The sequence below is a fragment of the Penaeus chinensis genome, chromosome 2 (assembly GCF_019202785.1).
Source record: "Penaeus chinensis breed Huanghai No. 1 chromosome 2, ASM1920278v2, whole genome shotgun sequence".
In the NCBI taxonomy this organism is placed as follows: domain Eukaryota; kingdom Metazoa; phylum Arthropoda; class Malacostraca; order Decapoda; family Penaeidae; genus Penaeus; species Penaeus chinensis.
The window spans coordinates 1,491,133-1,506,132 of NC_061820.1; the positions used below are offsets into that span (position 1 = coordinate 1,491,133).

Sequence of the window (15,000 nt, forward strand, 5' to 3'; positions counted from 1 at the left end):
ACAGAAAGATGGAAACACACACACACACACACACACACATATATATACATATATATATATATATATATATATATATATATATATACACACACACATACATATAGTTAGATAGGTAGGTAGATAGATAGATTGATTGGTTGATTGAGTAATTGACTAAAAATAGATATAGAGATAGATAGATAAATAGGTAGATAGGAAAGAAAATTGTAGATATAAAAAATGTAGATAGAAAAGATTATAAATAAACATACAAATAAATAGAGATAATTATAGATAATTATACTTATAAACAGACAAAACATAAATAGAGCCAGACAAACAGACGAACAAATTAATATAATGATAGACAGACAGGCAGATTAATATGCATAAAGATAGATAGACGGGCAGATTAATGTACAGACAGACAGACGGAAAGATAGGCAGATGAATAGATCGAAAGAGAAAGGAAGTAGACAAATAAGTAGACAGAGAAAAAAGAAATAGACAAAAAAAGAAAAAGCGTTGCCAGAAAAAAATGGATTGAGAAAATAATAGATAGACAAAGAAAGAAAAAATAAGCTGACAGACATCCACAAAAAAGCAAACAGACATGCCAAATATGTCACTCGAGGCCAGCGGGAAAATGTGGCCCTTGGGAAAGTCCTAAATGGCCCGCTAGGTGTCAAGAACAATAATTGTCCCTGTGAAAAGTATGATCGTAGTGAAGGAAAGATATGATTGATAAACCATTTTCTATTCGTGACAGTTTCATTCATGTTGCAATTGCTAGAAGGACCGTTGTTATAATAGGGGAGATTCATATAAACTATTATAAATGGAAATCGCTGAGGTATATCTTTGAGATAAAGCAAAGGCTAATCTGTAGGAAAATCGTGAGTTATTCGATTAACTATGCGTAACATAACTTCTGTAGCGAAATCGTGATATATATATATATATATATATATATATATATATATATATATATATATATATATATATATATATATATATATACAGTACTGGGTTCTAAATGACATCGCATGCTGAGCGAAATCATGCGTTATACTTCGCTTAAATCAACCAGTTATGCATAAATCTATGTCAAACGCAGTAACCACCACATTGATATGGACTTGTGATAGGTTACCGAAGTTACCGATGTATGAGTCTGAGCCAGCCACTGACGAAGGCGCCTCTGCTGGCTGAGGATCGCCACCACGACCACGTCCCTTGGATAATGAGCCTGTCGAGCCTCGAAGGACGAGGAGGAGGGCGCGTACAGGACACTGGCGAGGCTGGAGGCGACTTGGTTGAACGTGCAGCGGTCCATAGTGAGCAGGAGGGAGCTGGTGTTAATGGCGCTGGTCACCTGAGTGATATGGTGCCTCCGTCAGGCAGCAGTGCTTACAAACTAATGCTCTGCCTTAGACGAAGGGAAGTGCGTTTCAACTCATACGAATGTACCTGGAATATGCCATAGCCTTAAAGCTTCATTATGAAAGGGAAGATGCGTATAACAATTATAAGTTGAGAGCGTCTAACGGTTTTGAAAAGCATATCTTCTGTAGCGAAATCGTGAGTTATTTTTATTTTTTTTGTCTCAGTTATATACACATGACTTAGTTTTAAATGACACCGCATCTTGAGCGAACTCTTGAATTATACTTCGTTTAAAACAATCAGTTATGCATAAATTAGAGTACATCTATAAGAAATTAAATGTTTCTCTGGATAAATTATAAAAACAGTCACAACTCACTTATGTCAAACGCAGTAACCACCACATAGATTTAAGTGTTTGATAGGTAATTAATCCATATACATATACACTTGTTTCTGAAATATGTTTAAAACAAGTAAAATAATCTTTTACGTAGAGGTATGTGCGTAGCCAGCTATTTGTATTTGTTGGCTTTCAAGATGATGATTGATATGAAAATGATATCCATATTGCCTCTTCCTGTGCAAAGTTAACCGGCTGACCTACGTGACCTGGCGGCAAGCGTCCCTGACAGGACCTGAGAGAGCGAGAGGGAACGCTGCCCCTCACCACCTTAAATTTCCTCGCTGCCTGACGGAGGCACCATATCATTCAGGTGACCAGCGCCATTAACACCTGCTCCCTCCTGCTCACTATGGACCGCTGCACGTTCAACCAAGTCGCCTCCAGCCTCGCCAGGGTCTTGCAGGCGCCCTCCTCCTCGCCCTTCGAGGTTCGACAGGCTTCTCCTCCAAGGGACGTGTTCGTGGTGGCGATCCTCAGCCAGCAGAGGCGCCTCCGTCAGCGTCTGAGCCAGCCAGTGAGTCGCATCGAAGAGCTGCCCGACGCCGTGTGGCGCCCTTGGGAGTGACGTGAATGCGAATATTTATGTAAATAGTGAAGAGATTATAATTAAAGCAGTTTTATGATATTCAATTTTTGATTGACTCACTTACATTATATACGTTTGTGAACATACAGATATATATAACACGTTTACTCATTCAACGATACATTGTGTTAATGAATGAAATCACTTCGACTAGAACTGGCGAATCAAATTATCTCACCATCAACCGGTAATCATGAAACAAAACAACCTGAAGGAACTGGGTTACCCACTACACAACCCCGGGGTGTGTAAGAACTTTTTATTGTTGAGGTGCATAAGATGTTCTACATCAAATACATGTTCACTCTGTATGGGTAAGATCTGAGGTCAATCATGACGGTCGCTTGAACGACATGAGTTTCCAAAGAGTCCGAGTCATATGACGTCATAAGCCCCAAGATGTCCAAAAAAAGAAAGCTGTGCATCTTGATTTGTTGATATAATTCAGATCAGTCAAGTAAATGTCTGTGATCATTGGAAATTACCCAGTTGTCTGATTATGACCTCACTCGCGGTGGATGAGATTCATTACCTTTTCTTATGAAGAATAAGGTATGTAATAAGATTTTTTTTTTTTTGACTGAAACTGAAAAATACATTTAAACTTTCCACAGCCTTGCGAAGCGAAGATAGTGTGCATAAACAATACAAGTTGCAGGGTAGTCAGGTACTTTTCCACTTAATTTGAAGACCCCACAATGTTTTTCTTGTAATTAAAAATCCTATCAGCATATTAAATGCTTTAATGGTTTTCTACTGACTTTTTATTTTAAAAAAAATGTATATTTCTCCTGTTTTTCGAAACTTTGTATGTCAATACAAATATCGACGATATCGTGTTTTGTAGCGACCGTTATACAACTTGAAACAATGTATCAAAGTGTTGGGGGTTTCGGGATGCTACAAAAAAGGCCTATAAATATGAATATACATATGTATATATATACACCTATATACACGCATATACGTATATATGTATATATAAACATATATAAGTGAATGTATGTATATATATACACCTATATACACGCATATACGTATATATGTATATATAAACATATATAAGTGAATGTATGTATATATATATACACCTATATACACGCATATACGTATATATGTATATATAAACATATATAAGTGAATGTATGTATATATACACATGCACACACCCACACACACCCACCCCCACACATACACACACACACACGCACATATATATATATGTATATATGTATATATGTATATATAACCATATATATATAGACACACAAACACACACACACAAACACACAATCACACACACACACACACATACACACAAACACACATATATATATGTATATATATATATATATATATATATATATATATGCACACACACAGACATTCATACATACACACACACACACACACACACACACACATATATATATATATATATATATATATACATACATAAATACATATATATCATACATATACATGTATGTATATATATACACATATACACACGTGTACATGCATACATATATATACACACACACATATATACATATATATACATATACATGTATGTATGTATGTATGTATAAATACATATATACGTATATATACTTATAGATAGATAGAAAGATAGATAGATAGACAGATAGACAGATAGAGACCCAAGCCCAAACCCGAACCCAAACCCCACCACAGCTACAACATAACCGCACATATTAACAGACACAGATAATTATTAAGAAGGAATCTAAAGACCCTTATTCGCACCACCGTTTCATGAAGACCTCTTGTCCGAAAAGCGGCGGCGAACAGAGGGTTAGTTCCGCGAGCCCTTATTCGCACAATTACTTCATGGAGATCTCTTTCCCACAAAAGATGAAAACGGCAGTCACTGGTTTAAAAAAGTAGACTGGATCGATCTTCTGTTGTTTCAGTTTTGAAGCCAATGAAAAGTTGCGGCGGCCCTCTTGGGGAGTCTTCTATGCTAGGAGACCTCATTGTGAAAACGTATCGATAGAACTTCATTGCTAAAGTAATTAATTATCATATTCTCCATACTTATAATAATGATAATAATAATAATGATAATAATAATAATAATAATAATGATAATAAAATGGTTATATAAATATAATGACAATGGTAATAAAATGCTGATAGTAATAATAATAATAATGATAATAATAATAACAACAACAATAATAATAATGATAACGATAGTATTGCTAATCATAATAATGATATCAATGATAATAATAATAATGATATCAATAATAATAATAATGATATCAATAATAATAATAATGATATCAATAATAATAATAATGATATCAATAATAATAATAATGATATCAATAATAATAATAATGATATCAATAATAATAATAATGATATCAATAATAATAATAATGATATCAATAATAATAATAATGATATCAATAATAATAATAATGATATCAATAATAATAATAATGATATCAATAATAATAATAATGATATCAATAATAATAATAATGATATCAATAATAATAATAATGATATCAATAATAATAATAATGATATCAATAATAATAATAATGATATCAATAATAATAATAATGATATCAATAATAATGATAATAATGATATCAATAATAATAATAACATCTATAATAACAATATTGATGTTAATCAGAATAACAATAAAAACGTTAAATAAATAATGATAATGAGAACCATTATGTATGAATAAAACCATTATTATCTCTAGAATAAAAGAAATATCAGAAGTCCTGTTCTGAGCACAGACAGAGATATTGGAGCCACGCCTCAGCATGCCGGAGAATCAGAGGATGCCCACTGATCTATTCCTTTACAGTAACTAGAACATAAAAGACACACACACGCACACACACACACACACACACATACATACACACACACACACACACACGCCCGCACACACACACACACACACGCCCGCACACATACACATACACACGCCCGCACACATACACACACACACGCCCGCACACATATATATTCGGACCACAATCACAAAGTTGTTCCGCGTAACGTGGCATCACCAAGATGGCGGCGATCAAAATAATCCGGCTTCTAATTTTGGCGCGTAATAACAATAGGTTGCGCGATCCAGTCTTTTTTTTTTATTATTATTATTTTTTTTTACATCAGTGGCAGCAGCAGAACCCTTATTCGCACAACCACTTCGTGAAGATTTAGCCCCAAAATGCGGCGACGAACAGAGTTCCGGCTTCACCTCGTTTGAGCTCGTGCAGTTCAGGACACATGATGTCAGATATTCACGTTTCTAATCGCAATTTTAAGGATCTTATGTAAACAAATGTACAAATGATGTAATGTGCGTGGTAGAAAGATCCACAATGCAAAATCTAGATGTATTGAAAGTGAGACTACAGTTTCGAAATCCACCTGGATTCTATCCTCAGGTCTGAATTTTCGCCAGATGAAGTTTCCGTCACAATCGTCCCTCTACCTCGAAGGTGGGCACCTATGCTGTTCCCTGTGCATCCTGTGATAAGCAATACTTTGATGAGACGGGCGCCAGTCTCACTAAGCGCCTGTCTCATCACAAGTACGCTGTATCCAGGGGACACAACAACAACGCCCTCTTTTTTCCATCAGTAGGACAGGCCGTTAACTGGACTGGTCAGCAGCGCGAATTGTCTTTCCTTCCGCTGACGTCCACGCCCGCAGACTGGAGGAATCCTCCTTAATAAAGCTGCTTCCTAATTTCAACCTGAACAGCGGCTTTTCTCCTGGCGACAGTCTCCTCGCTTCCCACATCCTCCGCCTTTTCCCGTATGCCGGCCACCCTGCACACAGTCCGCCCGACCCTCCGACCTGACCTGACCTCCCTTCGTTTCCATTCGTCTGTCCTCTCCTACCGTGTTGCCTCTTCTCATTCTCTTTTCTACCCCCTCTTTTTCCTTTGCTCTTCAGACCAGAAGATGGAGTCCAGGTGGATTTCGAAACTGTAGTCTCATTTTCAAAAAAACAAGTTTTTGTATTGTTGTTTTTTCTCTACCACACAGAACTTTGTTTATTAAATACTGTTTCATTTAATTAAGAAAAAGACACGTACAGTCCCACAGATTAAGAATAACAATGAAAAACGATAATAAGCGAAGCATTTTATTAATATTGACCAGTTACAATAAATGTATTTACACATATTTACACAATATTTACAAAAAAAGAAAATAATAATAACAGCATACACTAATCCCACAAAAGTGTTTGAGTATTAACAAGAACATAATTCCAATACAAATAAGTGTAAGAAAGAAGTCCATAGGACATACTAGTAACATCAAAAGCCATCGAGGTGACTTCATCATATGGTTGAATGGTTATTAAGTGTGAAAAGGATATAAGGATAAAATAAGATTTCTTTCTAAGATATAATAAAAGAATATATGAATACTTCCCCTACTAAAACCTTGTGATTTACATACACAGTGCACAGTACATGCAAATATACTGATAATAATACGAAGAATGAAAAAAAAAAATGATTATTAAAATAATGATAATAGCAGTGACAATAATAATAATTGTAATAGTAATAATGATAATAGTAATATCAATAACAAAAATACTCACATATAATCATATACAATTCACTTAATTCGTTTTACATGTAATATTGGAAATACACTTAAAAGACTAGAAAGGAAATGTAAAGTTACATTTCTGATAAAATACTGCGTTAAGTAAAGACTCAATTTAAAAAAAAGAAAATATAAATACAGTGTATGTATATAATCTCGAAATTCAGAGCATTCTACAGATGCATGAATGAGTGCAATTAATCTGCAATAGCATTTTAAAAACCATTTTCGAAAATATACAACCACACCCAGGAATTCAATGGAACTTGTTGATAACTAAAAGTAATATAAAAAAAAGTTAATACATGTATGCAATAGATGCTCAAACAGTGCAAGGATATTTAATTCCAAAGATTATATAATATACAAAAATACAATATAAATATACAATATAATATGCTCATTAAATGCAAGGATATTTAGTTCCACAGACTATATAATAATAAATACAATGTAGATGACAGCATAACAAAAATCCATTTATACGAACAAAAATGCATTTGGAATTATATAACAACCATGTAGAATGCCCTTTTGGTTCACAATAGACGATTTTGGATACAGATATATAAATAACTTTTTTTTTTCATCTAACGATATTGATGTGTTTTTTTCCAGCAGAGACTGATTTCTTTATATCTGTTTTAACGTGTCGGAGTCATAGAAAATAGGAGGATGGATTAAAAACACTGGCTATTGATGAGTTTAACAGGTGCTGTTTACGAGTGTTTCCGATAACCCCAAAGCGTAAGTTTGCACACACACACACACACACACACACACACACACACTCACGCTCACACACACGCACACACACACACACACACACACACACACACACATATATACATATATATATATATATATATATATATATATATATATAAGTACATATCTAGCCGATAAAAAACAACACAACGAAAAAAGGAAACAAACCTACTGTAAAAAAAAAAAAAAAAAAAAAAAAAAATGCTTACTTGGATACGGGAGAAAATAAACGAGAAAAAGAGAAAACAGGAAAAGAAGGAAGAAAGAGACATAAACGGATTACGAAACATACAACCTAAACATAATACTGCAGTAAAATAAAGCTGAATGACTATAACAAAGGATAACTTAACCAACGTAACTTTGGACGACGCAACTTCGGTCTCTCGGGATCGACGCCTCAGTATCGTGTTATTTTCTAAAACTTCTTTTCGGGTTAAATTACAACATCCAGATTTATTAACATAATTGATCATGCTTCAAAGTGATTAGATATACCTTAGGGTTAAGTGGATATTTTTTTTGATACGAAGTATTGATTTAATCTTTTGAATTTGATATTTAATCGTTAAACGCAAAAACTAACTAAATAAATAAATAAAATAATAATAATTAAAAAATAAGTAAAAATGTAACTTTCAAAAAACAATCTGAAGTTATTATTTACTGAAGTTGCCTGAAGTCATTCCCTGAGCGATTCAAACTGAAATTTAATAATAATTGGTGATCTGTATGTAAGATTTCCGATGCTAAATCCGTATACATTTATTTATTTATTTCTAACTCTACTAATGAATAAATGTTTTTCTTTAACACTGCAAACCGAGCGTCGTACCCACAGAGACGTCAGTTGCAAATCAATTGTTTCTATAAACTAATATTTTCTTGAGCAGTGATATAGGAGGAAAAAAATCATCATTGTGCAATAGAATCTTAATTAAAGTTTATCTCGTTATATACTGTTGCCAGACTAGAGTGGCCGCATCTCTAGTATATATCTATTTTTATTTTTATTTTTTTTTTCAATATTATTTTACTCTATTAGAAACAAGAGATCAACGAAGCTTTCAAAAAGGGAAATCAAATTGATGATTTCACAATTGTATTTAAACAGAACTAATGAATAATGATCATAAGATAATGATTGAGTAATAATGACAATAACAGTAATGATAAGCAGTCCCACCCTCTTACAGTCGAGATAGAACGGATCCCAAAATCATCGAAATCAAAGGTAATCAACTAACGGCGCTAAAATGGATTCAGGTTTCGGTGCGGTCGGAGGTGACACTAAAATGTCCATATATAAATATCTTTCTAAAAGCTGGCGTTGCGTGAATTCCCCTCGAAGCTCCGCAGCTAAGCGAATTTTGAAGAGCACAGTCATTCGTATTTGAAAAAAAAACAGTAATATGTATATAGTATATATATATATATATATATCATAAAATATCATTCGTTCTTTTGGTAAGTAGACCGGAGCTTATCCGGAGAAACGCCAATGGGACTTAAATCGAAGTCAAACTTTCTAATTTCATCGTTACTTGCTATGCATGTGTTGAAATCTCTTTTTCTATCTCTCTCTCTTTCCTCACGATATGGTATAAAGTAATGCATATATCTTTTTAAAAAATGCAATGTTTTAGTATACAATAATGCTCAGAATCTTAAACATTCCCATAATGCATTTTCACAGCAAGCGAGAGGAGTGGGCGGAGCAACACGACGAAAAAAGAAAATCAATTTGCTTCGAGGAAAAAAAAAAAAACAGGAATCTCCAATGACGTCACGAGCTCCACCTACGCCCACACCCGGCAGAAGACCAAGAGCACGGCCAGGACGCCCACGGGGATGAGGATGGGCGTCGGAGCGCGAGGAGACACGCCGCCCTTTGGTGTGTCCTTCCTCGCGGGTTTGGGCGTGGTGGAGGAGGCCTTCTTGGTCCACGGGTTGCGCGTGCCGTTCCACCAGGGCGTGTGGGGGGGCGGGGGCGTGTATGGGCGTGGGGCCATGGCGGCGTCGTTCAGGCAGGGCGCTGGAGAGAGAATGGGCGGGTTAGCAAAGGGGCGTTTGGTTTGGCAAGATCTATTCTTTTTTAATTCTGATAATTGCAAATCACACGTCGTTTTTCCTACGAATAACTACAATTATACGAAAATGAAGAATAATGAAATGGAAAAAGAAATTGCGGAACAAAAAACTTCTCAAATAAACAATTTAAGAACAACCTCCTCAAACAAAACAAACAAACAATAACAACAATAAAACGAAATCCAAAAAGAAAGAAAGAAACAAAACGAATTCCTTTTTCTATACCAAAAAAACAAAAAACAAAAAAATCTCCAAAACTTAATTCAAACAAAAAAAACCCACTTCCCACACATAAAAAAACAACGCTTGCTTAAACAAAACAACAATAACAACAAAATGAAACACAAACCAGCCATAAAAAAACCCCACAAAACCCTCCCTTCCCCTCACCTTGCTTCACTAGCTTCATCCCGTAGGACAGCGCCTCCAGCCCCCTCTGGCAGTTGACACCCGCCTCCATGATGTAGATCTCGCCATCGCTCACCACGACGCCCGCGAAACACTCGTAGCCTGCCTGGTCTCGCCGCTCCGTGTAAGTGTAGGTGACGGTGGTCTCGCTCCACTGGCCGAGGCACCGGTACTCGCGTTCTGAAGGAAAGGGGGCAAAGGGGTTCGGTTAGCGTTGGGTAAAGGGGGTAGGTTAGCGTGGGGTAAAGGGGTAGGTTAGCGTGGGGTAAAGGGGGTAGGTTAGCGTGGGGCAAAGGGGTAGGTTAGCGTGGGGCAAAGGGGTAGGTTACGTGGGAGCAAAGGGGGTAGGTTAGCGTGGGGCAAAGGGGTAGGTTAGCGTGGGGCAAAGGGGGTAGGTTAGCGTGGGGCAAAGGGGTAGGTTAGCGTGGGGCAAAGGGGTAGGTTAGCGTGGGGTAAAGGAGGTAGGTTAGCGTGGGGCAAAGGGGTAGGTTAGCGTGGGGTAAAGGAGGTAGGTTAGCGTGGGGCAAAGGGGTAGGTTAGCGTGGGGCAAAGGGGTAGGTTAGCGTGGGGAAAAGGAGGTAGGTTAGCGTGGGGCAAAGGGGTAGGTTAGCGTGGGGCAAAGGGGTAGGTTAGCGTGGGGTAAAGGAGGTAGGTTAGCGTGGGGCAAAGGGGTGGGTTAGCGTGGGGCAAAGGGGTGGGTTAGCGTGGGGCAAAGGGGTAGGTTAGCGTGGGGTAAAGGAGGTAGGTTAGCGTGGGGCAAAGGGGTAGGTTAGCGTGGGGCAAAGGGGTAGGTTAGCGTGGGGCAAAGGGGTAGGTTAGCGTGGGGCAAAGGGGTAGGTTAGCGTGGGGCAAAGGGGTAGGTTAGCGTGGGGCAAAGGGGTAGGTTAGCGTGGGGCAAAGGGGCAGGTTAGCGTGGGGCAAAGGGGTAGGTTAGCGTGGGGCAAAGGGGTAGGTTAGCGTGGGGCAAAGGGGTAGGCTAGCGTGGGGCAAAGGGGTAGGTTAGCGTGGGTCAAAGGGGTAGGTTAGCGTGGGGCAAAGGGGTAGGTTAGCGTGGGGCAAAGGGGTAGGCTAGCGTGGGGCAAAGGGGTAGGTTAGCGTGGGGCAAAGGGGTTAAGGGAGGTAGTGCTTTCTTGGGGGTAGGTTAGGTTAGGTCGGTTTGATTCGGTTTCCATTCGTTTATTGGTGTTATACTTATTATTATTATTATTACTACTATTATTATTATCATTATTATTACTATTATTATTATTATTAATATTGTCATAATTACCATTATCATTATTATTATTATTATTATTATTATTATTATTATTATTATGATTATTTCATTATTATTATCACTAGAATTATTTCATTATTATTACTATTGTCAATATTATCACTATCATTATAATTATCATCATCGTTTTTATAAATATTATCATTATTATCAATATTTACACTATTTGGAGAGTACCATAGTTATTTAAACTCTCAAATTAAACTTTAACATGGATTTCTCTTATTTGTTCGTCATTTCCTTTTTATTTTATTTTTTTTTACTAATATAAAATACAAAAAAAAACACAATGAATTACCTTCAATGACTTCAGAGCGGTTATAACACGAAAACACAGTGTAGAACATGATCTCAGGGTTATTGCAGTCAGAATATAACTTGGCGCACAGTATCGTTGCATCTGGGATAACACCTGTGTATTCGCCTGCTACAGGACAAGGGGACTGCTTAAACCTGTCGACGCCTGTAATGAGAAGGGTTAATTAGCGTTAATGGCCGAGGGGGGTAATTAAATCATGGATGATGGGTAATGTGGTTGTTAAATTGGTTGTTTGGTAATTAGGTTGTGGTTGGGTGGCGTGCGTCGTTATGATGGTGATAAATAGTGAAAGGATGTATGAGTAATACATAGTGAGGATGAATTAATCAATGATTTCGTATTAAGTGAAATATTATATTTGAATCCGGGCGGTTTACGCTAACAAAAATCAAAATTCTTGCCGTTCTCTTTCAGTTCACATCTCCATTTTTCTCTTTGACGCGCAACGATTTCGCAACGTGACACGAAACCTCCACGAAATTACAACCGGTCTCATGTTGCACAGTGGCAGTGGGTGCAGTGGGAAAGGAAGAGGACGTAATAGCCAAGTGGTTAATGCACTTACGACCTTCCTGCGTTGCAACGACAAAGAAAACGGCGGGCGGTGGAAACAGAAAACGGGGAGAAAAAGAAAACGCGACGTCCTCAGGGCCGCCGAAATTGACGCTAATCGCAGGGGATACTAATGTAATGTAAATTGCCGTCTTTTTAAAAAGCAAGTTCACAGAAGAAGGATGAGAAAAAAACCCGACTAAGAAGAAAAAAAAAGAAGGAATCCGGTTGCAAAGGAAGTGTCGGGGAGCGGACAGGAAGGGTCGGTCTCTCAGGTACGAGAATAATTGCCTGACGTGGCCGCAGTAATGTAATGAAGGTTAGCCGATTGGTGTTTTCAAGGTGACGGAAGAACACGCTGTGAAGGTGTGATATATCAATATATGTATGTATATGTATATGTATATATATATATATATATATATATATATATATATATATATACACATAGAGAGAGAAGGACCGAGAGAGGGAGAGGGGAGGGGAAGGGGTGGGAGATATTGAGGGATGGAGGGGGAGGGGGAGAGGGAGGAGGAGAGGGAAAGGGAGAGGGCGTGAGAGAGAGAGAGAGAGAGAGAGAGAGAGAGAAGAGAGAGAAAGAGAGAGAGAGAGAGAGAGAAAGAGAGAGAGAGAGAGAGAGAGAGAGAGAGAGAGAGAGAGAGAGAGAGAGAGAGAGAGAGAGAGAGAGAGAGAGAGATAAAGAAACAGAGACAAAGAAAAAAAAAGCAGATAAAAACAGAGACAAACAGCTAGACAGACGTAAACGAAACACACCAAGCGGAGAGACAAAGAGAGACAGAGATCGTGTCCTGCCGTCCTGTTTTTATATGACTTGTGTTTATGCGTTTATTACCTCATGCCTGGCAGCCACATATACGTGATTCCATGTCAGTGAAGGCCACTGTGTGTACTATCGACTTATACACTTGTCTCGACAAAGTTATGAATGCATAAATACCATTCGAAAATTGATTTACAAATGGATACATTGATAAGGCTGATGTGATAACAATTCTTATGACATTCCACGCAATTGAGATTATTTTGGTTAGTAAAAATTATAGGAAAAGGTAAGTCGAATAAAAACTCAAGACTTGGGGACGAAAGAGGATGTGATACAGACGGTGATAAAAGTGTGAACGGAGGGAAATGAGAGAGAGAGAGAGAGAGAGAGAGAGAGAGAGAGAGAGAGAGAGAGAGAGAGAGAGAGAGAGAGAGAGAGAGAGAGAGAGAGAGAGAGAGAGAGAGAGAGAGAGGGGGGGGGGGGAGAAGGAGAAAGATTGCAAAGGAAAGCATTATGTTGCACAAAATGGCGCCCATAAATCCAACAATTTCACTAGAAAAATAAGTAAGGTTGGCGAGGTAATTGTCCTTTCATGAGATTTTTTTTCCCTTCTCTCCTCCGTTAAAAAGAAGATTTTGCCAGTGCTGATTTTCATGAATTGTTTTGCGTTCGATAATGCGCCGACAAACGTTTTAAGAGCCGTGATTATAGTTATTCTCGAAAACTTGTTTCTATATATAGTTAATTCCTTACGTTTCTTTTGAGAAAAAAAAAATGGAAATGTGCCTCCTAAAAAATGTATAAAACAGCGAGTTACTAAAATAACGAAAATATAAGAGAGAGAGAGAGGGAAAAAAGTCCGCCATTTTTAGCCCACTTTCAAAAACGGATTTAATAGGTCAATTTGCGACATAAGAGATTATTAATGGAAAATTCACCAGTCATTTCTAAAGCGTAAAACATACCGTAGTTGTAATTCACCAGAAAATAATAAAATACGTATCAACCGACATGATAAAACGTATGAGAGAGTGTTATAAAAAATGGAAAGATACTGATCATATATAGATATTCCATCATACAAACACACACACACACACACACACACACACACACACACACACACACACACACACACACACACACACACACACACACACACTTATATATATATTTTTTTTTCTCTAAAATTACCAGAGCGGCCACCCTCGTTCGGACTCACTTTTGCACCGGCTTTGACTTCGGTTTAAGTGATTTCCGGTCATGTATTGAAAGTGTATATTTTTTTCTTCCTGTGTCTCTTATTTTGCTTCGTGATCTTTGTTTTCCTCTTCTTCGTCTATTCTCTCTGTTTTTCTGTCTTTCTCTTGTATTCCCTTCTCCGTTCTTCTTTATCATTTGTATTTTTTTTCTCATTCTTCATTTGTCTTTCCATTTTTTCTTAATTTCTCTTCTCTTCCTCGTTTCTTTTTTATTTTTCCTCCTTTACCTCTCTCTTTCCCTCTCCCTCCTCTTACGCACTTTCTCCCTCTCTTCTTTTTATGTCTCATTCTATCACGTATTCTGCTCTTCCTCTCCTCATTCTCCTTATCCACTTCTTAAATCTCATTCTCTCGCGCATTCCCCTCCTCCTCCTCCTCCCCCTCTCTCTCACCCCCCCTCCTCCTCCTCCTCCTCCTCCTCCTCCTCCTCCTCCTCCTCCTCCTCCTCCTCCTCCTCCTCCTCCTCCTCCTCCTCCTCCTCCTCCTCCTTTCCCACACCTCGTTTTCCTCCTCTTCGTCTTCTCTCTCACCACCCCCCCATTC

At 37.6% G+C, this 15,000-nt stretch overlaps 1 protein-coding gene across 1 annotated transcript in view; it reads right to left on the minus strand.

The window, feature by feature from the left end:
• Window positions 1-7,944: 7,944 nt before the first annotated feature.
• The window catches only part of LOC125037125, an 84,311-nt gene continuing 77,255 nt past the window's right edge, over window positions 7,945-15,000 (minus strand). Inside the window, exons 10-12 of the mRNA XM_047630151.1 lie at window positions 11,839-12,003; window positions 10,244-10,441; window positions 7,945-9,797 (exon numbers count right to left, since the gene is read on the minus strand). Of these exons, the coding sequence (XP_047486107.1) occupies window positions 9,562-9,797; window positions 10,244-10,441; window positions 11,839-12,003 (599 nt within the window). The 3' untranslated portion in view covers window positions 7,945-9,561. The remainder of the gene's footprint in view (window positions 9,798-10,243; window positions 10,442-11,838; window positions 12,004-15,000) is intronic.